This window comes from Phallusia mammillata, chromosome 1 (genome assembly GCF_965637545.1).
Source record: "Phallusia mammillata chromosome 1, kaPhaMamm4.hap1.1, whole genome shotgun sequence".
Classification (NCBI taxonomy): Eukaryota; Metazoa; Chordata; class Ascidiacea; order Phlebobranchia; family Ascidiidae; genus Phallusia; species Phallusia mammillata.
Genome location: NC_137252.1, coordinates 1,331,942 through 1,356,080, shown reverse-complemented (window position 1 = coordinate 1,356,080; position 24,139 = coordinate 1,331,942). Strand labels below are relative to the sequence as shown.

At 34.9% G+C, this 24,139-nt stretch overlaps 2 protein-coding genes and 1 long non-coding RNA gene across 9 annotated transcripts; all 3 read right to left on the bottom strand.

The window, feature by feature from the left end:
• Positions 1-835: 835 nt before the first annotated feature.
• On the bottom strand, positions 836-4,478 carry LOC145232826 (receptor-type tyrosine-protein phosphatase alpha-like). The gene is made up of 12 exons (XM_080097507.1): positions 4,353-4,478; positions 3,922-4,053; positions 3,345-3,484; positions 3,148-3,283; positions 2,812-2,912; positions 2,433-2,521; positions 2,299-2,372; positions 2,037-2,162; positions 1,851-1,967; positions 1,496-1,641; positions 1,015-1,150; positions 836-924 (listed from the first exon to the last, which is right to left on the bottom strand). The coding sequence occupies exons 1-12, from the start codon at positions 4,413-4,415 to the stop codon at positions 850-852; spliced, it is 1,335 nt and encodes a 444-aa protein (XP_079953633.1). The 5' UTR covers positions 4,416-4,478; the 3' UTR covers positions 836-849.
• A 2,938-nt stretch (positions 4,479-7,416) lies between these two features.
• On the bottom strand, positions 7,417-7,910 carry LOC145209564 (uncharacterized). Its single transcript, XR_013855121.1, has 3 exons — positions 7,824-7,910; positions 7,660-7,764; positions 7,417-7,507 (listed from the first exon to the last, which is right to left on the bottom strand). It is a non-coding gene; the product is annotated as an uncharacterized LOC145209564 (long non-coding RNA).
• Positions 7,911-15,437: 7,527 nt separating this feature from the next.
• Positions 15,438-23,585, bottom strand: LOC145235083 (uncharacterized). 7 transcript variants are annotated; one of them, XM_080099566.1, is made up of 14 exons: positions 23,444-23,585; positions 21,474-21,515; positions 21,317-21,364; positions 21,083-21,193; positions 19,948-19,968; positions 19,805-19,890; positions 18,227-18,268; positions 18,103-18,144; positions 17,984-18,025; positions 17,860-17,901; positions 17,740-17,781; positions 17,617-17,658; positions 17,356-17,547; positions 15,438-17,253 (listed from the first exon to the last, which is right to left on the bottom strand). In XM_080099566.1, the coding sequence occupies exons 1-14, from the start codon at positions 23,476-23,478 to the stop codon at positions 17,186-17,188; spliced, it is 855 nt and encodes a 284-aa protein (XP_079955692.1). In that variant the 5' UTR covers positions 23,479-23,585; the 3' UTR covers positions 15,438-17,185. The 7 variants fall into 7 exon arrangements, with proteins under 7 accessions (XP_079955692.1, XP_079955693.1, XP_079955686.1 ...); XM_080099560.1 differs by lacking the exon at positions 15,438-17,253 and adding an exon at positions 18,335-19,695 and having other exon boundaries at positions 17,455-17,547; XM_080099561.1 differs by lacking the exon at positions 15,438-17,253 and adding an exon at positions 18,345-19,695 and having other exon boundaries at positions 17,455-17,547; positions 18,227-18,269.
• Between the last annotated feature and the right edge of the window lie 554 nt (positions 23,586-24,139).

The window sequence follows — 24,139 nt, the reverse complement described above, 5'->3', positions numbered from 1 at the left end:
ATTTGGAAAAAACAAACATTATTTTGTTTCTTTTATTTCACGGGTTCGAACCCAGGGCACTCCCGGGTACGAATCCTGATCAGGGTTTTTATGTCTGTAAATGGGTCAGGCGCGCCGGACCATTCGGCCAAGTTCCATTAAAAAAACACAACACCGGTTTATTAACGGTTTGTAACAGAGTATAGCAGTATGTGGACCCGCATAGCGGCGCGAGAGCGCGCTCTAGTCGTTGTTTGCCGTATGGTCAAACGTTTTTCCAGTTGCGCTATGTGCCTTCCAACGTGTGGAAAATTGGTTTTGGTGTGGCCAACATATTGTTTGCCACACTAGTAGGTAGTGGCTACGTATATGCGGTAGTTGTGGGATAAAATGTCATTCAACCAATTTTCTGGTTTGTTACAATAAGTTTCATAACGATTAGGTTAATATGAACAACTACATTACGTTTGTGCCACGAAACTGTTGCATGCGAATATCAAGACACAAACGTTTGTGTAAAAATGAAACAGTTGTTTCCGAATTTCAAGTTTCTTACACACACTGATACCTTTTGCATTTTTGCATTCAAGTTTGATCCTTAAAGTATTTCGATTCAACGAAACATAAACGACCAACACATGCATTAGAAATTACAAAAAAACAATGAAAAAACGTTATTACTGGAAAATAGAAATGTTTCCTGCCAACGTAATTACGAAAAACACTATGATCTCTTGAAGTATAAGCATAAACAAAACACACATATGGCCTACATTGAAAAATACTTCAGTACATAAAAAATTGTTCACTTAAAATATATATATATATATCACAGTAAACAGTTTACAGTGGCCCATAAATGCATATAATTCACTTGAAGTTTGAATAAGTGTCAAAATCGGAAAGATATTGCATGACAACAGAGTTGCAGTATTTGTAGAGTTCCTGTAATAACCAAAACATTATTTGAATACGCACTGGATAGTAGTGTTTTTTTCCGTTGCGAAACCGAAAACATTTTAAAAACATTTTTACCTTGTTGTCGACCATATTCGGTCTCATATCTCTCAGGTCTTTCACAGTTCGGAATACATCCACCCGCTTTTGTGCCTTCAAACGTTCGAGAATGTTCACCAGAGCGATGAAGGTCCCAGTTCTCGTTGATCCATTGCTGTAAACACATCATTATTTTAGAATCCGGTATTTCAAAAGTGTAAAATTAAACTTAGTTAAGGCGGTTCAACAGGAGTTTTTCTGCTCAGATTTATATCCAATTTTGTTTAAAAATTTGCAAGAAAAACAATTACTGTTGACAACAGTAAAGCGTAATTAAGCTCCTAATGAGCTTCTGTCGCGGATTTAAATCCGAAATTTATTGAGTTTGGACTTTTCTTCCACTCGCCTTTTCATATCAACATCTTTATGAGACCGGCATACCCCGGCATATCGCCTCTAATTAGTTGTTGTGCGTTTTCACAAACAAACTGTTAGACGTGGTATCCAAGTAAAACATTACCTGCATCCTACCAACACACATTTGCAATTCTGTTTGGTCTTTAGTCGTTGCATTTCCTCGATAATTTTGATGAAGTCCATTTCTTTCGGAGGTTGTTCCACGTCACTCCATCCCATGACTTGTAAAAGCATTACTTGCTGGGCAGCCTGACACCAAATAGGGGTTTTCTCAATTTTGTGTGAACAATTAGTTTTGTCAAAATAAAGAAAAGCTTAGTGTGGTTAACATAGTAATTCGTTGTAAGATACGTAATAATTTATTGTAAAAAAGTGTAAGAAAAAATTGTTTCCAAAATACTAACTCTCCACCCCGAAATAGTATTACAATCGATGTTGTCGGGAAGTTATTAACTTACAAAGGCGTTGGTTGCAGACCAGACGTTGACAGTTATCAGATTGTGAACGTTGAAACTATTCACTTCCCGTACAGAAACCGAAATGTCTTCATATTGTAAAGCTGCATTGATTGGAATCTGAAAACGATGTATGGTATATAATATAGAGTACGGCTATTATAGGAAAATGCGAAACGTCAAAATTACTTGAATGCTATTGTCTAAATCAACGACAAGTGAAGCTCCTCTCTCCGCGATCATCTTCCAGAAGTTTTCTTCTTCTCCTGGAGCAGGATTTCTTGCTGCGATGATGAGGTCTGAAGAGTCATGTTCCTGTAAAGAGAAATCTTGCATTTGATTGCCAACAACCAAAAAGGCATTTGATTGATCCTTATTGGTTTTAGTTAAATGGCAAATACATTTGAAGCATTCTGGTACCAGAAAAAAATCACATCTCGAAAGTTATCACCTGGATATATGAAGCATCTAATTGCTGCATGCTTTCATTCTTTTTGTCGTAAACTTTGACTGATGTGTTTTTGTCTAAAAACAATGTTGTGTGTGATAGGAAAACATATGAAAGATTTGTAGTCAACTATTTACATGTTCTCAGCTGTGGGTGATTTTCCTGCCATTCTTCCCCAAATCTCCACGATGACAGCGTGTTGAATTCTTTGTCTTGCATTTTCTTACTAGAACACAAATCTTTAGTGTTTCAACGTAGAAATTCCTAATCAGAACAGAATGTGTATAATATGCGTAAGTAATCATATGTCGCATTCTCCTATACTGCACATAACGAAAGTCCCATAATAAAACTTTCACCTATTAACTGGTTGGGTCAAATGCTTAAATATCCGAACGGTCAATGTACTACTAAACTGTTTGGGTGCAAGTCGCTTCACAACGATACAAGATAATACAATTACTGCAAAGGCAAATGCCCTGTATGCAAGCTAACAAAATGTAACAATTGACTTACATTTCACTTGTAGTCATCGTTTGTAGTTCTGTCACATCTTTATCTGTTTTCATCAAACTTTCTCGCTCCATAAGCAGTTTGTAGACGTACATGTATTGTTTCTGTACAAAATATACGCTATTGAAACTAATTTACGTGTACTGGAATTAGTTGCTTACATTATAACTTTACTTTTATCAATGTCAAGTTGTGTATAGTAGATAAAAATACATACCAATAGTACAATTATGGTCAAGCCGATTCATAACTTCAAGCCAACTAAAGCCCGATGTGCTTCCGGTTAGGTGTATATGATTAATGTATCGTCAAGTGTAATTAGAGCGACGATCAGCTTACCGAGTTTTGAATCATGTCTTTTCGGTTCTCTCTCATTCTTAACACAGTTCGCGGCACATCAACTGTTCCTTTGTCGTCAAGTTCATGAAACAAAGTGTCCATCGCTATGTAAGTACCTGTGCGTCCCACTCCAGCACTGCATACAAACATATGCTTCATTTGAATGATAAAGTAAATAGGGTTTGTGAAGTCTTTACCTGCAGTGCACGATGATTGGAGCATTTGTGTTTTGCAAATCATCAACCATGTTACGTAGGTGGATCATGTTGGATGTAGTTACTGGAATCCCATGATCGGGCCAAGTTGTAAACTGCAGCTGTGTTATGGTTCGTTGCTCCTGTAAAACGTACACGCATAACTTATAATAGACTGTTTTTTATTCGTCACCGCACCAGGAATTCCAGAACAATTCCTTTCATTCACTTTCGCATTAGACTGTGTTCATTTTATATTTTACTTAATGTGGAAATATTGAAACTGGTTTTTAGGTTATGGTCACGTCAGAACTTAAGAGTTTATTAAATCTCAAACTAGTGGATTTCAAAGAAATATTAGAAGATAGCCGCTTTGTATTTGCTGCGGCTCGTTTGCGTTCATTTCCTGCCTTTTTTCTTTACGCCGAAACGCTGATTGGAAGATCAGATTTCAGTGCACTTAATCAACAGGCGAGCCTCGTTGTATTCCAAGCTTTGGTGTTCAATGAACCAAACTGTTTTTGCCTGCCAAACTTGTTACGCTGGTCGGACTAGATTTTGTTTTGTTATTTGCACTTACCCTGTTTGTAATTAAAACAAACTGTCGTTGAACGATTCCACCGATGATTATTTCAAGTTGTGTTCGAACTGTAAGGCCTGGCGACAATTTCCTTTCAGATTCAACGTCGGGCCAGTATTGCTCACACTTTGACTGATCGTAACAAGGATCACAACGTTAGTGCAAACTGTATGTTAATTTACGCTTGCTTGCATTTCGGTATAATGGGTTATTTCATGTGGCATGATGTGGTAGTTGTAGTAACCAATCATAGCATTTTATAAGTTATGTATTACTCGAAACCCAAGTATGGCTACGCTTTATCCTGATAACAATTTTGTCATTAATCACACCACAATGGTCTACTCACTGAACACTTCCTTGATTTAACCACAGTGCCCTGGCGTTTTTTTTAAATTTTTATTAGCGCAAAAATGAAAGCGTTAACCAACCTTTCCGTTTTCCCTCAAGCCAGTAAGCATTACGATGATGTTGGAGTTTTCCTGCCAAACCATCAACCAGAAATCGTTGATTGTCTCCTTTTTCGGACCCTGAGTGGCGATGAACTTCCTCTCGTTATCGTAACCCGGTATGTAAGCGGCGTTGATGTAATCGTTTCCACCGCTTCCTTGCAAAACCACTCGAGCATGATCGTCTATTGTCAAACACAACAAGAAGCTAACAGCCGAATACTTTCCATAAAATAATGTGATCTGAAATCTGTTAGTTTTTGGTTCAGATGGGGCCAGATTTTTTTTTAACAATGACAGATAGTTGGTAGCATTAACAAAACATATTTGCTGATTAGCGTTTATTGTCATTGCTTTTCTGCTTCGGTGAAAAAAATACCCTTTTAATGCATTTACATTTTTTACTTACAAGGAAAAATATTCTTGTAGCGGTTTCTCACAGCGTTTTGCGGCAACTGCGACACGTCCCTTGTTCTCTCGTTGTTTTTGCTTTGGTTTTCGATTTTCTGGAACAGCAAATATCCCAATATGAAAGGGTTAAAATACTTTAGCAACATTTTGATGTTACATGTCAATGGGGAAAAGTGGCACATGACTTGGTGTTAAAACTGATTCAAGTGACAATACAGTAAAAACTATTTATCTGTAAATTTGTGTTATTTCTTGTGCTATATGATAACGCCTGATCAATTATTATTCCCTTCTCGAACGATTGAGGATCGCCTGTCATTCTATTGTTTGTGACGTTTCCTGGTTTCGATTGTGACGTAGAGTCTGTGTGTAAAACTTCCTGCTTCGGCTGCGTGTATTCGATTAACAAATCTTACACCAGTAACCAACCTTAAACTCGTTGGAAAAACAAGATCCTGACTCCACGTTTTTCTTGTACAAGTCAAACAATTTGGTGGCTCTGCAGTTGGACGCGGCGGTTTCAGAAAATGGGTCTTCGTGAACTTGGTTTTCAACTTGAGGCGCTGAAATGTAAAAAAATCAATAAATTTAGATTAAATTGCGTGACTTATACCGAGAAAACATTTTGGTAAAAGATCATCCCAGGCAAACAGTTTATTTCCTTTTTAGTAAAGTAACACAAACAAACACAAAAAATGTGTCAAATTTCACTAAAAGTTGTGGAATGCATTTTGGGAACGTAAACAATCTCCATTTAAAGTTGGCACATCAGTCTAGTACGATTTGTAGCCGGCCCTGATGGAAAAAGTGTGAATTAAACCCCGTTCTGACGTGAATATGTATGTGTCAGTGAGAATAAAAAGCATACGATTTTGACATCACCTAAAATTCCAAGTCTTAAAGGTTGCTGAACTGCCGCATGACTCGGTTGATCCGTTCCAAGCCTGCAAAGCACAATAGAACTTCAATTTCACTTTTATTGTGCAAACTTAAATTACCCTCTCGACCAGCATGACTAATCGCAGGTTTTTCATTCATGCTATTTTGACAGGGTTTCAAACTTTTGATCCAAACACGAACTATTATTCACCTTTGGTTAAGTGTGAGTTTCGGTAAATATCAACATCCCTATTAAGTCAGAAAGGGTCTACTAAAACATAGCTTTGCACGAAGGAAATAAATTTCAGGAAGTACTGCAAACAATCCATATCTGCTGGCTGGGAGTAAAAGGCGCTTAAGGTCACAACAGTTAAGCATTTCATTGGCAAAATCTATTTGTGGTGATAAAAATCACCTCATCCTAAAATTTTCAAAGTCAATATTTACACATACATTCGGAAATTTTGAACTGCAGCAGATCATCATTCGAAAAAAATGACATTATCTATGACAAGCAATACCTGTTTTTTCGTCTTAAAAACTTGATCACCAGCGCAACAATGACAAGCACCAGAAATAACAGCCCGATCACCAGGCCAGCAATCATTCCAACACTCGTTGAAGTCGCATTTAAGTTTGCTAAACAATAGAGTTTATTACACAAGGAACACTGCTTTATAGGACTTGTGCAGCTGTAGGCTAAGTGATCGAAGATGCAAAAACCTGTTTTGAACATTGATCTGTGCTTACGACAACACTTTGTTACCAGCCAATTCAAATATCACGAAGCCTTCTGTGTTTAGGAACACAATTTTACGACACATGAGTGAACTTACGATACACGCCTTTTACCTTTGGAATAGCAGCTTTGAGGGGGATTACCGGGAGTTTTTACTGTCAGATTGGATGTGATGTTTGTGTTGATTGAACCAGTGACAATCACTGTGACCTGGAATAAATAAATAAATCAATAAATAAATAAATAAATAAATAAATAGACAAATATGTTTTGTATAGACAATATTGAAGCAGAAAGGGTGGGTTTGTTTAGAACAGTGCGTGGTGATACTTAATACGAACACTGAAAAACCTACATCGTTATTAATTGGAGTTTACAATTGCCGGAAGAAAGCTAGGCGTCGCAGTATCATTATGTGGCGTACTGAAAGGGTTTCGATATACGTGTAGTTATCTAATTACAATTAAAACGACAAACAAGTTAAGCGGATACACCACTTGCATTACTGCTTAGAATGTAATAGAATGGATTTGATATAGCCATTAGTAAAATAAATTAAGGTGAGCAAAAAGTCATGTCTCTATAAGCACGAAACTCACTTACTTGTATGATATTGACGGTAGAAGGCGCTAAACTTCGTACAGTTGCCGATTTGTCTGAATACTGACCGTAGATTTTCTCCTTCAATACTGGTGTGAAAACTTCAACCTGAGCACATTTAACTCGCGTATTAATTTTTTTACAAAGTAGTACAACTATATTGCGGATGATAACGTTTCTGACGGGACAAACTTTGCGACTCTTGTGATGTGTTAACAGTATAATTTAATCACCTTTGCAATTAATCCGCTTTTGCTAATAAACTGGTCAAGTCCGGTCCAACTGACAACAGCCGTTGAGGCGTTGCATTCAAAAGTCGTTGCGTTGGTAACAACTGTTGATGCATAGTTACAAAATTTAAAAAAGAATGTCAAATTATTCATTTTACTAAAACAATGATTCTTTTATTACCTAGAGGATAGCAACTCGATGGTTGGTAAGGCAATGTTTTGAAGTCAAGAGTGAAGGAGACGTTATAGCTAACGCAACCAGAGAGAATTGCGGTGACCTGTGATTTAAATTTTGTTTAAATAATTCTGCACAATTTCCGCGTATTACGTTGTTGGACTATTTCGTGTTGTTGCTGTTTTAGGTTATGTCGATGGTTATGGTTAACCTGTAATGTATAATAAGAATGGTCGCAATTTTTGGTATATTTACATTTAATTGATAGTTTGTGTCAACACTCAAGCTTCCAATCGCAGTCGATCCATTTAAATACGGGGTTCTGAATCTTCTGTTCAGCTTCGAAACATGAATTTCAACCTAAGTACAACACATTTCGAAAATGATATGCAAAGTTTCCTACTTCATACAAATGTTACCACTGCATTGAGATTATTGTTTTTGATGAATTGATCAAGTCCAGTCCACCTGACCACCACAGTTGAAGCATTGCATGCATCTCTCTCCACTGTAGCTTCGACTAAAAGTGAGATCGCAAGTTAAATTTGAAGGTAGCAGCGGTTTTGCACTGCATATTAAGCAGCAGTTTAGCACAAATAATCAAATGTTTTATGAAAGCGGGTGATCAAACGTCGGGTGTGATAAAACGTCACCCAACCGTTCTAAACAGTCGGAAAACGTTCTTTATAAGCCATTGTCTGTTATTGCCTATTATGTACGTCTTCTATATTATTCTTTTCAGCTGCACTTTCTGTAGGATTTTCATGGATGGATCTGCCAATCAAAACTTCGAGTTTTAACTGTATTTCACAAACGATTCGGGTACATGCTTACATTGTCGGGTTCGGGGTAAACTTTCAGGTACACTTACAACTCTGTGGCATCAAATGTGGGCAATCGGTAAGGTAAACAACTTTACAAACCATGGCTTGCAATTGAATGCATACAATATTCAATTCGTAATTCCTAATTGGGACTTGCGCTTAATTTAAGTTAAACTACACGCAATATTACTCACGTTTCACTTGACAAGCGTAGTAGGCCTTTCTTTTACACTTTATGCTTGATTGCACCCAGCCAACCCCATAATGCAACGCTCCCTGCTGGCAAGTTGTAAAGTTGGAAACGGAAAAGTTTGCTGGAGATCCATCGCTCCAATACCAACCATTTAACGAAGTGTTGTAACGAGCTCCAATAATGACATTTATATCTTTGAACATAAAAGTTACAACAGATTACAATAGTGTAAAGAAATATCGCTTATCAGCTGTAACTAACTTGGTGTTAGGAACGATCCTTTGTAATTTGTAAAGATGTCATATGACTCTTTCACACTTCGCAGTTTGTATGCATTTTGTCCACCAAAATAAACAAAAATTTTCTTTTGTCGTTTTCTGGTGTTGTCAGCAAATAATGTATAGCGTGACGTCCACCCTACAAACCGTCATTCATTAAAAAAGTCGATGTTAGTAAAATGTAAGGTATTCCATCTAGTATTTCTTTGTAAACTACGTTTCTTCGTAAGTAGCTTTTAATTGCAGGGGCTTGTTGTTTGTTAATTTAACACAAAAACATCAGCTGGTTAAGTTTCTTAAAATTCAATGTAGGCTTGCGGTAAAATGATTGTAATTGCTAATTGAAAAAGTTTAGGAAACAAAACGTAATGTATTATTTTACAACCAGCTACACAACACAAACCGTTAGGACGTTTCTTTTTATCCAAGCCTTCACAAGTTTTTCCGACAGTTACTCCCCACTTGTAATTGGCTTGATTTCTCCAAGCATCACAAAAAAAGATTGTTTGACTTTTGTTTTGTGTATTGCTAAAAAAGATGTAAAACATAATTCGCAAAAGTAAACGTTAATATCAACAAACACTAATCACTTTCTCTAAATTAGTTTTCGTTTTGTTGTTGACTATTAGTGGTTGGTTGATGTTGAATGTCATTACCTTTTATACAAGTCAAAATACCACAGATGTCCTAAAGATTTTGTACTTTTCCAAGTTCCATTTTCAACCGGACTTTTCGAGTATTTGTATTGTTGATAATCAGTTTTGTAAAAAACATAAACCCGTTGCAAATCTGAAACAATTCTCAAAAATTTCACGATACTGATGCAAAAAGATCAAACAACGAAACAAATTTCATATGTTTGCAAACAACTGCCTTGAAACGAAATTATTTTCGTTTTTTCAATTTCTTGCTTAACCTGTTGTATATTTGTCTGTCATGAGTTGAGTGAGAGTTGTGTTGATCTGTGGGTCATCAGTCATTGCAAGATTTCCACCCAGCAAAGAACATTTCTTCTGTGCATTGTTTGCATTCCTTTCATCGTCAGATAATACCAAGACACTGTCCTTCACTGCTTGAAAAGTTTTTCTGCAACCTGTAATATTTTTTTGCTTTAATTTGACCAGAAAATTTGAAATAGCTGAACAATTTGCTTTTAAGCGATTCTGAATGAATATTTAGATATAATTGTTACTAAATTCAAGATAAAATTCAAAAAGGTTAAAACCGAGGCCCGTTTTCACTTGACAATCTGTTTGACTATCCCGGATTCCAAATACAAGAATAAAAAAAAAAAACTTTTCGTTATTGGAAACAAATTTGTACTTACTGTTTGTTTGTCCCTTTGAATAATAAACCAATAGCAATATTATGAAAATATTGCTTCCTGTCATATTGTAGGCTGTTTAAGCTAAAGCAGTTTGTACATTTTTGCTCGTTTTATTGTTTAATCGTTTTTTGTGCAAAAATTTCTTGCAAATAAGAATTAAAATGCATTCAGTAACACAAACGGTTCTAAGTCGTCCAAGTAGATATATTGCTAAAACTTATAGGTCGAACGCTGCCGGAAAATGCAGCATAAACGTAGACAACTACTTTAGAATATAGTAATTGAAACTGGTCCTATTGTTTTCATCTTGGTTGATTCTCATTAGTCTACTGGAACTACGTCCTGTTAAAATCAAAGCGCGAATCTAGGAGCTTCCCCAAACCGATCCACTAACGTATCTGTCATCTCGATGCTGTGAGCCCTGTTGCGTTGTCTTTCAAATAAGCTTCTTCCTTATATTGTTTACGTCGAACTCATGTATAAGAATGCGGAAGTTTTTTAACTTCGTCTACATTTGTTGGGTAAATATGAACATCGCACTAAAAGCAACAGGTCACACAAGTCATCAACTGCATTGTTTTGAATGATGGTCAGTTAAATTTAGCACTGTTCACCCGTGTCAGTTTTGATTTATTAAAAACATTAATATGTAACGACACTTCAACATAATGTGCCCTCAAACTTTTTTTAAAAAATACGCCTTTTGTGAACAGGTCGTGCGATAAAATTTCGTGCTGTGGTAACTAAGTGCTAAGAACACTGCAAAAACACCATGTCTACTAACCTCTGTGTTTTAAACATTACTTCCTTGGCCTGACTTTCCACATTACTTCCTTGGCCTGAATGCTGCAACTATACTGTGTACCGTCTTCCAGTGCGACTACAACAAAACGGAATAGTTAAACACCAGGACATCAGAAATAAAACTCTTTACTGCCACCGTACGTAAACAACATTATCGAACAACACCAGAAAATCAATCAATCAGCCACGTACAACGCTAACGCAGTTTAGGAAAACGAAAATATCTGAACATTAATAAAATAATATGTTAGAACGAACCACAGAATTTTCGCCACCTAAAATAAACATGTAAAATTCAACTGCTTGTTACTTTGGCTGTTAACATTTTTCATTTGAACGATTGTACCACTTTTCAAATCAGTCCGTCCCAATAAGAAAACAAACTTTCGGATGACGAAAAGCGCAATGTTTTAATAGCTTTTGAACAACGTTAAAACAAATTTAAACAGACTGTACAGTGTATCAGATAAATAAACAGCAACTAGGTATTGTTTGGAGACTTTGAAAAACTTTGTGTGTAACCACACTCTTGTACAAATTGTTCCTTTGTGACGTAAAACAACGTCCTATTGTGTAATTGGTTGACAAAATCACGTGAGTATGTATTTGAATATGATAGGCTAATCAGTTGCGATTTATTATCACATCTGCCCATGTAAGACTGATCGATAATTCATGGATAAAACAAACTTGGGGTTGTGATAAATTTCTAATGCAAAGTTGATAAATAGTAAGAGGATAAAAAACATATTTGCAAAAATGGAACTATTTCATTGGTGGTTGTTAATATCTGTTTCATTGATTTTATTATCAGGTATATGAACACTCATTTACACTCAAAGAAAGCAACTCATTATCATTCCATTATACACAGCGTTAAATCGGCATTAACATTTTTTTCCGTACGTGCCGTTTCGTGCGTTTTTTGATATGTTAAAAATAGACAGAAACAAATGTAACACCGAGTGCAGCTTTTTGTCAATCAAATGAATTGCAAACGCTAACTTCGTGTTTCCCATGTATAAGGCCTTCATGTGAACTATAATAGTGGAAGTCGTTGACTCAAATAGCGCAATGTACAAAGCAATTACGGAAACAATAAATCAGACTGCAAGCCACCCGTTGCATAAAGGGCTTAATGCCAAGGGAATTGGTTCATAATATATTTTGTTTAATAACAAAGTTTGTTTCAAGACTAATAGTAATGGCTGACGATTAAGCCCATTTAAAACTAACTAACTTATAAGTTAAGATGAACAGAAATTCATAACTGGGATCAGCCCTGAAGCGTCTATGCAGACCAGCGATCACGGCACACTCATATATAAATCACAGTACGCCAGGCCCATTGAAGGCGCTATACCGAATCAGCCGGTAAATGCTTGGTGACCGGCTGATTCGGTATAGCGCCTTCAATGGGCCTGGCGTACTGTGAACTAACTTATAAGGTTTCCATGCAAATGAGTTCGAAATAATAAAGAAAACGTATAGCCATTCAAACACATATCTGCTTTGCGCCAGCATATACGAGCACGTCACTTCCCTGTAGCAGTGTAGAGGCTCGAATTTGCACAACACCGTGTTTCGATGAGCAGTAAACTATTGATTTGAATGGATGACATTTATTTGCCCTTACTTTGCAATGTTTGCATGAAAGTGAGTTTCGGCTGAAAAAATATAGCTGAAAAAAAACAGAAAAATATCAGACCCCAAGAATTGTATTCTAAATTTAACGAAAATGTGAAAGTAATTTGATTTCACATTTTTGCATTTCACTTTTTACGTCTTTGAGCCGTTATTTTCATCAAAACTTTTGAACAGATCCCTACAGCACGGTCCAAAACGAAAAAAAAAATGAAAACAAAATTTTCGTTTCGAAATTTTGTTTTGAGTTTTTTTGATTTGCGCATGGTGACGCTAAAGGACTGTGGAGTGTTGCATTATTATTTGTACTGACTGGGCTCTAATTATACGATCGTAAATAATTTTCATTAGATAGAACGTTACTTTTCACTTTTATTGCCAATCATTCACCGTTAAAGGAAATTAAAAACAGAAATTTTAATTTCAAAATAAAATTTCGTTTCGAATAACGTTTGCCAAACGAAACTTCGTTTTCAAGATAGGTTCAAAAACGGAAATACAAGTTGGTTTGGGATCCACAAAAAAACTAGTTAAATTTTACAATATTGGTGGAAACCAATGAAATTGTAACATTATTATCAGGCAATTTCGATATTCTCGAGTTGTTTGGCGCGTCTGTAAAGTGTATAATGATGTAATTTATGATGAAAACAGTTCATTTCAGTGATAACATTCTCACCTGACACAAATTAGCGAAACATTGAGAGTTTCACATTAAAGTAAATGATAGACGTGACTGTTTGTCGAGATTAAGTGAATCTTGCACTATTTACACCAAGAGATGATAAACAATCGTGTTTGTAAACATACTTAACCGTGTGTCGGAAAATGAATTTAGAAATGAAAATTTTGGCTTCGAAATAAAGTTTCGTTTCGAATAACGTTTTCAAAACGAAATTATGTTTTCGTGTTAGGTTGGAAAATGGTTGGTTTTGCTTACACCACGGGTTCCCAACCTTTTTACGATCTCGTACCACTTGGACGCTCTGTACTGCCACACGTACCACTTCTTGCAGAACAACTAATTAGATCGAATCATATTTTATGGAGAAGAATAACATTGTCGTACTAAAACAACACTAAAGCACCACATCTAAATTTAATGAGATTTTTGTTACATGCACTTTCGCTGCTTGAGATAATTAACGCCAACAGCATTGAATGGTTTTTCAAAGCAGGTGTGCTTCTTGTTGGCGATTGACATTGCCTGTATTTTGAAGATCGTAATGATACGAAACAACAGGAGTAGTTACGTAACAATGAGAATAGGCTTAGAGAAATAATTTTGGTAAACAAAACCGGACAAACAAAATATGAAGTTGTAAATCGTAAATTTGTAAATTTTGTGAAACAAACAGAATCTACTCGCGTATCACCTGAAAAACCTTCGCGTACCACTGGTGGTACGCGTACCACAGGTTGGGAACCCCTGGCGTACATCAATGAATTAGTTAATAAATAAATTAGAACACCAACGAAGTATTACAACACTTGTGGGAATAAATGAGACTGATGTAGTTTTGATCCAAATTATATGTACTCAAATTATTTTATGCAACTGTAAGGTGTAATGATGTTTTGGTGTAGAAAACAGTTCATTTCATAAATGGAATTCTCACTTTCACTGGCCAACTCTCTATTTTAGTCGGTTGTAGCCTGCAAAGTTTCAAGTCATTCTAATGAGCAAATCAAAAATGAGAACCGCACATCGTCATTATTCGCATGGCCTGACCGTTGAAATTGAGGCACGCAGACAGTAAAAGAAAGACTATTCGGTAATAAAATAAATACGTTTGACATACATTGAAACGGTTTTCACTGGTCGACTCCAATTTGCAGTATGATACAGAATGCAAAGCTTCAGGTCATTCCAATAAGCAAATCAAAAACGAGAAGCCCACATTGTCATTGCTCGCACGACACAACCGTTCAAACTAAGGCGTGCTGACGGTACAAGAAAGAACTTTCGGTCATAAAACACTAACAGTTTAAAATAAATTCAAAAAGTTTTCACAGCTCAACTCCAAATTTCAGTCAAATACAGCATACAAAGTTTTAGGCCATTACAATGAGCGAATCAAAAATGGAAAGCGCACATCTTTATTATTCGCATGGTCTGAACGTTGCAAATAAGGCAAGACCTTACTGTCATAAAACACGAACGATTTGACATAAACTAAAACGGTTTTCACTGGTCAAGTCCAAATTTCAGTCGGATACAGCATACAAAGTTTCAGGCCTATTAAATAAGCAAATCTAAAATAAAAATCGCACATTGTCATTATTTGCACTGCACAACCATTCAAATTAGGGCGTGCTGACGGTACAAGGTAAAACTTTCGGTCATAAAACACTAGCAGTTTAAAATAAATTCAAAAAGTTTTCACAGGTCAACTCCAAATTGCAGTCAGAAAAAATATATCGGATATTAGACATGTTTAATATCAATTCAAACGGTTTTTCCAAGCGGACACAACGTATATATTTACTCGCGTTTAAATAGAAGAAGATACATTTATAGTAAAATCTTTTACTATTATTTCCTGTCAACACACCAACTTTCCTAGGTCTGCTTTAACTACTTTTTAATTTAACATACGGTGATTAATCTCGGTTAAACATTTCGAACAAGCAAACGACAGCATGTTAACCTAGGTGTGGCTATAAAATGTGCGCGTCGTGAATTTCAGTCTTAACCAGTGAATTTCAGGATTATTACCAGAACAGTTTGTGAGTTATTTAATTATTCGCTCCAAAACATGCGTTTATTCGTATTGTTTGGCTTGGCGCTTTAACTAAATGGTTTACTCTTAATCTTTTCAAAACAAGTATCAAGACTGTGTGAACCTACTATTTATCCTGCACCATTCAGACTGCACCATTCAGAAACGACCTAAGTTTGTAGAGCACTATGCATCACAACTGACACAAAATCCTCTCAAATATGTAATACGCCAGAACCATTAAGTGCAAAGACTTTATTTAACGAAATGTGAATAAAGAAAATGTATTTACAGCATAACACTCAGTAGTAGCATATTTATGAAAGAGAACAAAGTCATTTACAGCCATCATTTTGCACTAACAGAAAATATTACTTTTGTTCATTGTCAGTGAACTATGTCATTTACAGCAAACACTTTGTACCAGCAGAAATAGTAAAGCATTTAAAGACAGTTTTTCTATTAGTGAACTAAAAAATTACAGCAAACACTTGGTACCAGCAGAAATAGTAATTCATTTGAAGACAGTTTTTCTTTTTTCTGAACTAAAAAATTACAGCAAACACTCGGTACCAGCAAAAACAGTAATGCATTTGAAGACAGTTTTTCTATTAGTGAACTAAAAAATTACGGCATACACTTGGTACCAGCAGAAATAGTAAAGCATTTCAAGACGTTTTTTTCTATCAGTGAACTAAAAATTACAGCAAACACTCGGTACCAGCAGAAACAGTAATGCATTTAAAGACAGTTTTTCTATTAGTGAACTAAAAAATTACAACAAACACTTAGTACCAGCAAAAAGAGTAAAGCATTTGAAGACAGTTTTTATATTAGTGAACTAAAAAATTACAGCATACACTTGGTACCAGCAGAAATAGTAAGGCATTTGAAGACAGTTTTTCTATTAGTGAACTAAAAAATTACAACAAACACTTAGTACCAGCAAAAAGAGTAAAGCATTTGAAGACAGTTTTTATATTAGTGAACTAAAAAATTACAGCATACACTTGGTACCAGCAGAAATAGTAAGGCATTTGAAGACAGTTTTTCTATTAGTGAACTAAAAAATTACAGCAAACACTCGGTACCAGCAGAAATAGTAAAGCATTTCAAGACGGTTTTTTTTCTATCAGTGAACTAAAAATTACAGCAAACACTCGGTACCAGCAGAAACAGTAATGCATTTGAAGACAGTTTTTTTATCAGTGAACTAAAAAATTACAGCATACACTTGGTACCAGCAGAAATAGTAATGCTTTTGAAGACAGTTTTTCTATTAGTGAACTAAAAAATTACAGCAAACACTCGGAACCAGCAGAAATAGTAATGCATTTGAAGACAGTTTTTATATTAGTGAACTAAAAAATTACACCAAAACTCGGTACCAGTAGAAATAGTAATGCATTTTAAAACAGTTTTTCTATCAGTGAACTAAAAAATTACAACAAACTCTTGGTACCAGCACAACTAGCAATGCATTTGAAGACAGTTTTTCTATTAGTGAACTAAAAAATTACAGCATACTCTTGGTACCAGCAGAAATAGTACAGCATTTCAAGACAGTTTTTCTATCAGAGAACCAAAAAATGACAACAAACACTCAGTACCAGCAGAAATAGTAAAGCGTTTCAAGACAGTTTTTTCTATTAAGGAACAAAAAAATTTAAGGCAAACACTTGGTACCAGCAGAAATAGTAATGCATTTCAAGACAGTTTTTTCTATTAAGGAACGAAAAAATTACAGCAAACACTTGGTACCAGCAGAAATAGTAAAGCATTTGAAGACAGTTCTTCTATTAGTGAACTAAAAGATTACAGCATACACTTGGTACCAGCAGAAATATTAAAGAATTTGAAGGTGTTTTTCTATGAAAGTAAACAAATGAAAATCATTCACAGCAAAACACTTCACAAAAAAACCAGACCATTCACAAGAAACAGATGAACTAAACTAACAGCATTAATGAAAGGCTGAAATTGTGTTCTTAGATTTTTGGTTTTGATGGGGACATATTTGACGCTTCTGAATCAGAATGCGTGCAGCTTGACCGACCTGTATAGAACAAAAGCTTAATTGATGTACAGTTTCCCATCTTTTTAAAATAACTTATGATTTCCTAATGTTCAATAAAGTAGGACAGATAATTATGTTTACCTTCATCTTTGGCAATTCTTCTTGCCTTGTAAAACAATTTGTTGCCAGGCCACCGGGCAAGGCACCAATCCTTCACCTTTATTTCTTCGAAGCGTTTTATTTTTTTTCTGGCTTCTGTTTTTATATCTTTGGTCCGGTAAACGTCAACACATTCACCATCATCCAAGAACACTACGCGAATAAACTTGACCTCTACGAAACAAACAGCCACAGGAAGTTAAACACTTTAACAATATTTTAGTATGTTTTTAAATTAAATACCTGGCAAATCATATTGGTGGTGTGATGACCTTGGTTGAACATCTTTTAAAAATAATTGAACGTTTAATCTTTTTATTTTGTCTGTAAACTATTAACTATACAAATACACTCAAAAGTACAGACCTTGCAAATCATCTTGGTGGTGTGATGGCCCTTGTTGAACATCTTTTAAAAATAATTAAAAGGTTAACCTTTTTTTTAATGTAAACTGTTAACTATACAAATACACTCAATGGTACAGACCTTGCAAATCATCTTGGTGGTATGATGGCCCTGGTTGAATATCTTTTAAAAATAATTGAACGGTTAACCTTTTTTATTTTGTCTGCAAACTGTTAACTATACAAATACACTCAATGGTACAGACCTTGCAAATCATCTTGGTGGTGTGATGGGCCTTGTTGAACATCTTTTAAAAATAATTAAAAAGTTAACCTTTTTTTTATGTAAACTGTTAACTATACAAATACACTCAATGGTACAGACCTTGCAAATCATCTTGGTGGTATGATGGCCCTGGTTGAATATCTTTTAAAAATAATTGAACGGTTAACCTTTTTTATTTTGTCTGCAAACTGTTAACTATACAAATACACTCAATGGTACAGACCTTGCAAATCATCTTGATGGTGGGATGGCCCTGGTTGAATATCTGTCAAAGCAATTAAAAGGTTTACCATACACTAAAAAATATCTAAAATAAGTACAAAGCACACACAACACTTTCCAGATGTATAGGCACGTGACTCCAACAACAATCGAGCTTTTCAACCCTTTGGTGTGGATGTTGTACATTGTAAACTTGGTCAGCAACAGCAAGTGAATGGCCAGAGGCTATTGCCACAGCTATTTGAACTTCCTTTGGCTCGTCTGCCATCCATGTGTGGATAAGTTTTCTTACATCAGTAGCCGTTAAAGATGTGTTTTCAAACACAAAAGGAATAACCTTTTTAAAAATTTTAGAAAATTCAGCATTTGTCAATTTATAAGAACCTGTTGCTGCTACATTTTTGGCTGAAGTTGTCGGAAAAACCGGTGAATGCCCTGTAGGTTTTATTTGGTGATACATCCAAGCCAATTCGCTTGTGGTTTTAATGTGTTCTAGTTCAAGTAAATTCAAAACAATGCATGCCGGTTGTTTGTCTTTTTGGTCCACCACCAAAATTGAATAATTGCCCTCGTCAGTTTTTTCATAGTCTTCGAGCTCTCTAATGAGTAGACCAATCATCACAGATGGTCTACAGCCCAATCTACATATTACTCTGCAAAAAATATCTCCATACAAGAGTTGCAGATCGTTCTTTTTAACTTGGGATTTGGACATGGTTCTAATTTTTTCCACTTTTTTGAATTCTTCAGTTTTTTCATATTGTAGAATTGCATTGTAAGCATTTGATTTTATGTTGGACAGTCTTTTTCTTGATTGTTCTTTGGTGTAAAATTCTCTTTTCTTTTTCTCTTTATTTATGCGTGCATGCAGGTCCATTGTTTCTGAGTGCACTAAATTGAAACATTTGTCCGAAATCAAATCAAACTGGTTGTTTTTGTAAAATCTAAGAAAATTTAGGAGTGTAGACAAATATGCAACTTTGGATGAAACTTGCCCTTCACCTTTTAAATGTTGCTCTAAAATTTCAAAAATCTTTTCAGGGCTTTTAAAAACCTCAATATTAGGAATTAAAGTTCGAATTTGGTTGGCATTTGAATAGGCTACTGCCTTATCAACTCTTTTTCTTTTTCCTACTCCAAACTTTTGCAGATGCTCCTCATATTTTGTTATCACCGATTGCAAGAATCCAATTTGGGTCTTTTTAACAAGAGTTTGAAACTGCTGGGATTTGGTGTCAATTGTTTTATGTAAATTTTCATAATGTTTTGTTAAATTTTTTACTGCCCTTCCGCAAATGGGACAGAAGTGCCCCTCAAAATTTTGGTATTTTCCGATTCTGTTTTTTTTCGCCCTACTAGCATACAGGAATTCTGACTTGTCCATGTCTGGATGATATGTTTTGTGGAGGTATGTGACATTTTTATACTGCTTATCACATGCATGGCAGTCCCTCATACCACTTGATGATTCTACAAAGTATATTGACATTACTGTAGGCATATCCAAAAATCTTTACAGATTATTCACTTATATATTTAACCAGCCTAGAATAAGATTTATGTAACTTATACAGCATACTTTTTATTTTGCTTTTTGGGTTGAACATTTTTTTGGTGTGTTTATGTTCTTTTCTCTTTTTTTGGTGATATCGCTTCATTTTTTTTCTGCAAATTGGTGAAGTGTTAAAATCTTTTTAAGATAAGACATAAGAAAATTCTAACCTTTTGTCCTTCATTGCTTTCCTGAAAAACAACAACAACAACATGAAAAGCTTGTAGAGAAAGCTTGTCAATCCTGAAGTAGAGAAAGGTTGGGTAAAGCACTTTAAGTTCCCTTACATTTTTAATGATCAAATCATAAACACTCTTTTGTTTATTTAAAATATGCAGCTCTTTTCGTTTGTGTTAAATATTTAATTATGACATGCAAACACAGTTGTTTGTCCAAATTTTGTTACATAAATGCCATTTTTAAGTTTGCAATAGTTGACCTAATAATTAACCTGGGGCTGTTAACCAATAAAGTTTGTAAATTTGTAAAATAATTAATTTTTTTTCCTTTCAAATCTAAGAATTTAAAATTTTCCGATGTAAGGCCTAAAACTGTTAATAAATATAGATAATTAAAAATGATTTATCAAAAATTGTAATAAAGTTGTGTTCTTGGTCATTAAATCTATGCTAAAACTTTTTCTGTTTAAAATATAATTGAAGATAATAAAATTAATTAAAAATTGTAAAGACATGCTTCAGTTATTTGCGGTAATTTGGCACAACCCTATGTATTCTCCAGATGTATTTTTCCACTTTTTTAACAGTTTTCTATCAGACACTTGGTTAAATAAACTTTTGTCTTAAACGTTTTATTCACTTGTATGAATAACTTTATTTGTTACTGGGTGTAATGGATACCTCAACATGTAATAAATTAATAGTTTTGTACAGTATTTTTTTGAGAAAAGTTTATATAAGGCTGAAAACACATGTTGCATTGCTTTTGTTTAATCTCTCTTTTTTAAAATCACCAATGTGTTATAATTTGATAATTTGATGTTGCACCTACTTTGAGGTTTATATTATAGGAAAAAAATGTGAAACCGTAAAAAAAATTATTTCATAAGCTTTCAAATAATTAAAAAATTTTACTGACGCAACATATTTTTGTTGCATAACAGTAATGTCACTATGAGTATTTTTAAGATGTTTTTAGAAACCTATTGTGTAGTAGGAGACAATAATTTTATGACTAGAATTGAAAGTTTTATTTCAGAGTTTGTGTCACTTATTTTTCAACCCCAATGCTCTAAACAAGATGTTTTAAAAAAATTTAATTACAAAAGAATTACAAAACAATTACCATTTGAGAAATTGTTGGTACTGTTCATAGTCACTGCTACTACTGCTGCTGGAGAAGCTAGTGCTACTACTAACACTTTCGTTAGTACAGTCATCAGATGACGATGATAAACTTGAATAAAAAAACACATGTTTGTATTACTAACTGTTTTTAGATGTTTGCAAAAACAATAGTAATATATTTTTATATATTTGTAAAAACTTTTTACATACTTTTTTACATGCATATATTTACCAATATAAGCTATCCTCATCACTGCTGCTTTCTGAAAACTCTATAGATCTATATAAAAAAACATACAATAATAAAGTACACAATCACAATTTTTTTCTTCTGCAACATTAAGAGTGTTAACGGAGCCGAAAACCATTCCAATAAATGATGTAAATACCTTTTAAGCTTCTTTGAACCTTTTTTATCCTTCTCATAGTCTCTAAAAATGATAGTAAATCCTTTAAATTTAATCAGCAAGAGAAAAACATGTTATAAAAACACCGAAAGAACATGCACAAAGCATAACATGTTGTGAAAATATAAAAGAACATGACTTCAAGCAACTTGTATATTCAAAATGTACAATAAACTTACTATTAAAAAAATCACAATAAAACTAGAAGGGTGGCTCAGCACATATTGCCCTTGCACATTCACTATGATCTATTTTAAAACATTAATATATTTCCTATGCTTATATGTATTAGGTCCCATATTAGCCATCGTCTTTTATAACCTTGGTTGTTTGGGTCCCCACACGTGCAAAGTTGAAAATAATGTAATTCAATAGATAACAATGAGCAAGTTTGGTATTGTGAAGACAAACACAGCGATTGGTACTGTGCATATCTAAATATGCTATATGGAATAAAAACTATTTAAATTAAAAAACTCATTTTAGGGGGCTAGTGGGATAACTAATGAGGTTCAACACACACAAACTTAAAAGTAGGAAACCACAATGACTCAATCAATAGTACTGCAAAATTTCAGTCCAATCTGCCAAAATTCAAAATTTCAACCACTAGAGGTGTTTTGAGCAACAGGCATACGTTACAAGCTACCAAATTTTATCCAATTCTGACATTGTTTATAAACTCACCCCTTTTAGGGAGCTAGCAGGGTACATACTAGGGTTATCCGGAAAACAAAGTGGAATGCACATCTACATAACTATATCTACCATCTGTATAAGTTTCAGCCACATACATCAAGCATTTGATGGAAAAACGAGTCAGACAAACATCGGGGGGAAAACATTTTAGGGATCTAGCGGGGTAAATACTGGGGTTATCAACAAAAACAAAGTGGGATGCACATCTACATAACTACTTCTACCATCTGTGTAAATTTCATCCAAATCCATCAAGGATTTAATGGAAAAAACGAGTCGGACAAACTTTGGGTAGAAGAAAAAAAAAGAAAAAAGCAGAAAAAAAAAGAAAAAAGAAAGAAAAGCAAACGAATATTTTGAGTAAAATCAATATGTGTCCCCTTCAAACCCCTATGGAATGCTTTTGATTGAAAAACCGTGGTACAACTGGGCAGTTTATAGATTACTGTATATACTCGATTGTATAAGCCGCCCTCATTGTTTAGCCGCATGTTGAGGTGTAGAAAAAGAATGTATGTCGCCCTCGTTTGAAAGCCCCCCTCGATTGTAAGCCGCACGCTGGAATTTTTGATAGTAACTGTACCAAACAGAACGCATTTTGACGCATCATCTGTACATGCATACAAGTTTTAAACCCGAAATAAATTAAAAAGTTTGAGTGTAGAAATATTATCGGTTTTAAGTCAAAACGTAAGCCGGCCTTGATTGTAGGCCGCCCCAGTTAAAAGCCGCAAAAACGGCAAGTATAAAACAATACAAGCCGCGGTTTGCAACCGAAGAAATGCTGTATTATTGTAGTTTTTTGGTTTTTCTGTTAATCTTGACTGTCGCGGGTATAATAGTACTAAACGTATAATAGTGATTATGTACCTGGCGCCGGAAAGTATTCCGCTGAGCACAACTGAGTTGCAAATGCTATACGTTTGGTACGACATACACAAATAATTCGCATTCGTAATAGCTAGGTTAATTGCTACGTCACAAAACATTCATCATTAATAAGTTTGTAAGATGCGTACAGCACAATAATGGAAAAAAATCGCACAAAACACTATTGTCTTTCCTAGCATCGAAAACTTCCCTGCGATCCACACGCTATTGTTGATGTAATGTTTTAAACAAATGCAGTTAACCGAAGCTTCGGTATATCACCACCAAAAAAACAAATTTAAACTTACCATCAACTTTAAACACACAAGGTTAGATTAAAAAACAAATATTTTTAAAACAAAAAACAAGTCAATTAAGCTTACTTTGCAAACAACTTTCTCCTTCTGAAATTGTCCATTTTGTCTTCCGCTGAACCACGCTACTTCAATAAGGCAAAACTGTGCCGAACAAAGACTTTTAAATCAGAATAATAGTTAGATATAAAACCTTATTTCATTTGATCAGATATCTATTAATCACAAAAGAAAACGATAATTTTTGAAAAGATACAAAAGCTTTTTTTCATTACGCAAGTATTGAGGTAAGCGACATTCAAGACGGCTTAAAACATACATAAGTTATACATTTGCTGCACATAAACCTTACTACAGCAATGAGATAGCGAAACCGGCCATGACTGCACATTGACGCTCACGATGCAACTAAAACGTGAAGCTTCGCGAAAGACACTGACAAATTATAGAAGCGCGAAATGTGACTTCCCGCACGCGTTGCTTAGACAAAGAAAGAAATATCACGTCGCACAGTTCGCATGCTTCGCAAGCCTTCGATGTAAACTGGACTTTACGACGCGCTGGTGAAAGTCCAACACAGTGGCGCAACTCAACCATAACTTGCAATCTAGGTCAAGTCGCGTCTGAACATCCAAGACAACATAAAAATGCCTGATCAGCAAAAAGGCCCAGGAAAACCAGGTGCCAAATACCTGCATAAACGATTGAAACCTGCATATCTGCAGGGACGCCTAAATACTTGAATGAAAACAATCACAACTTTGC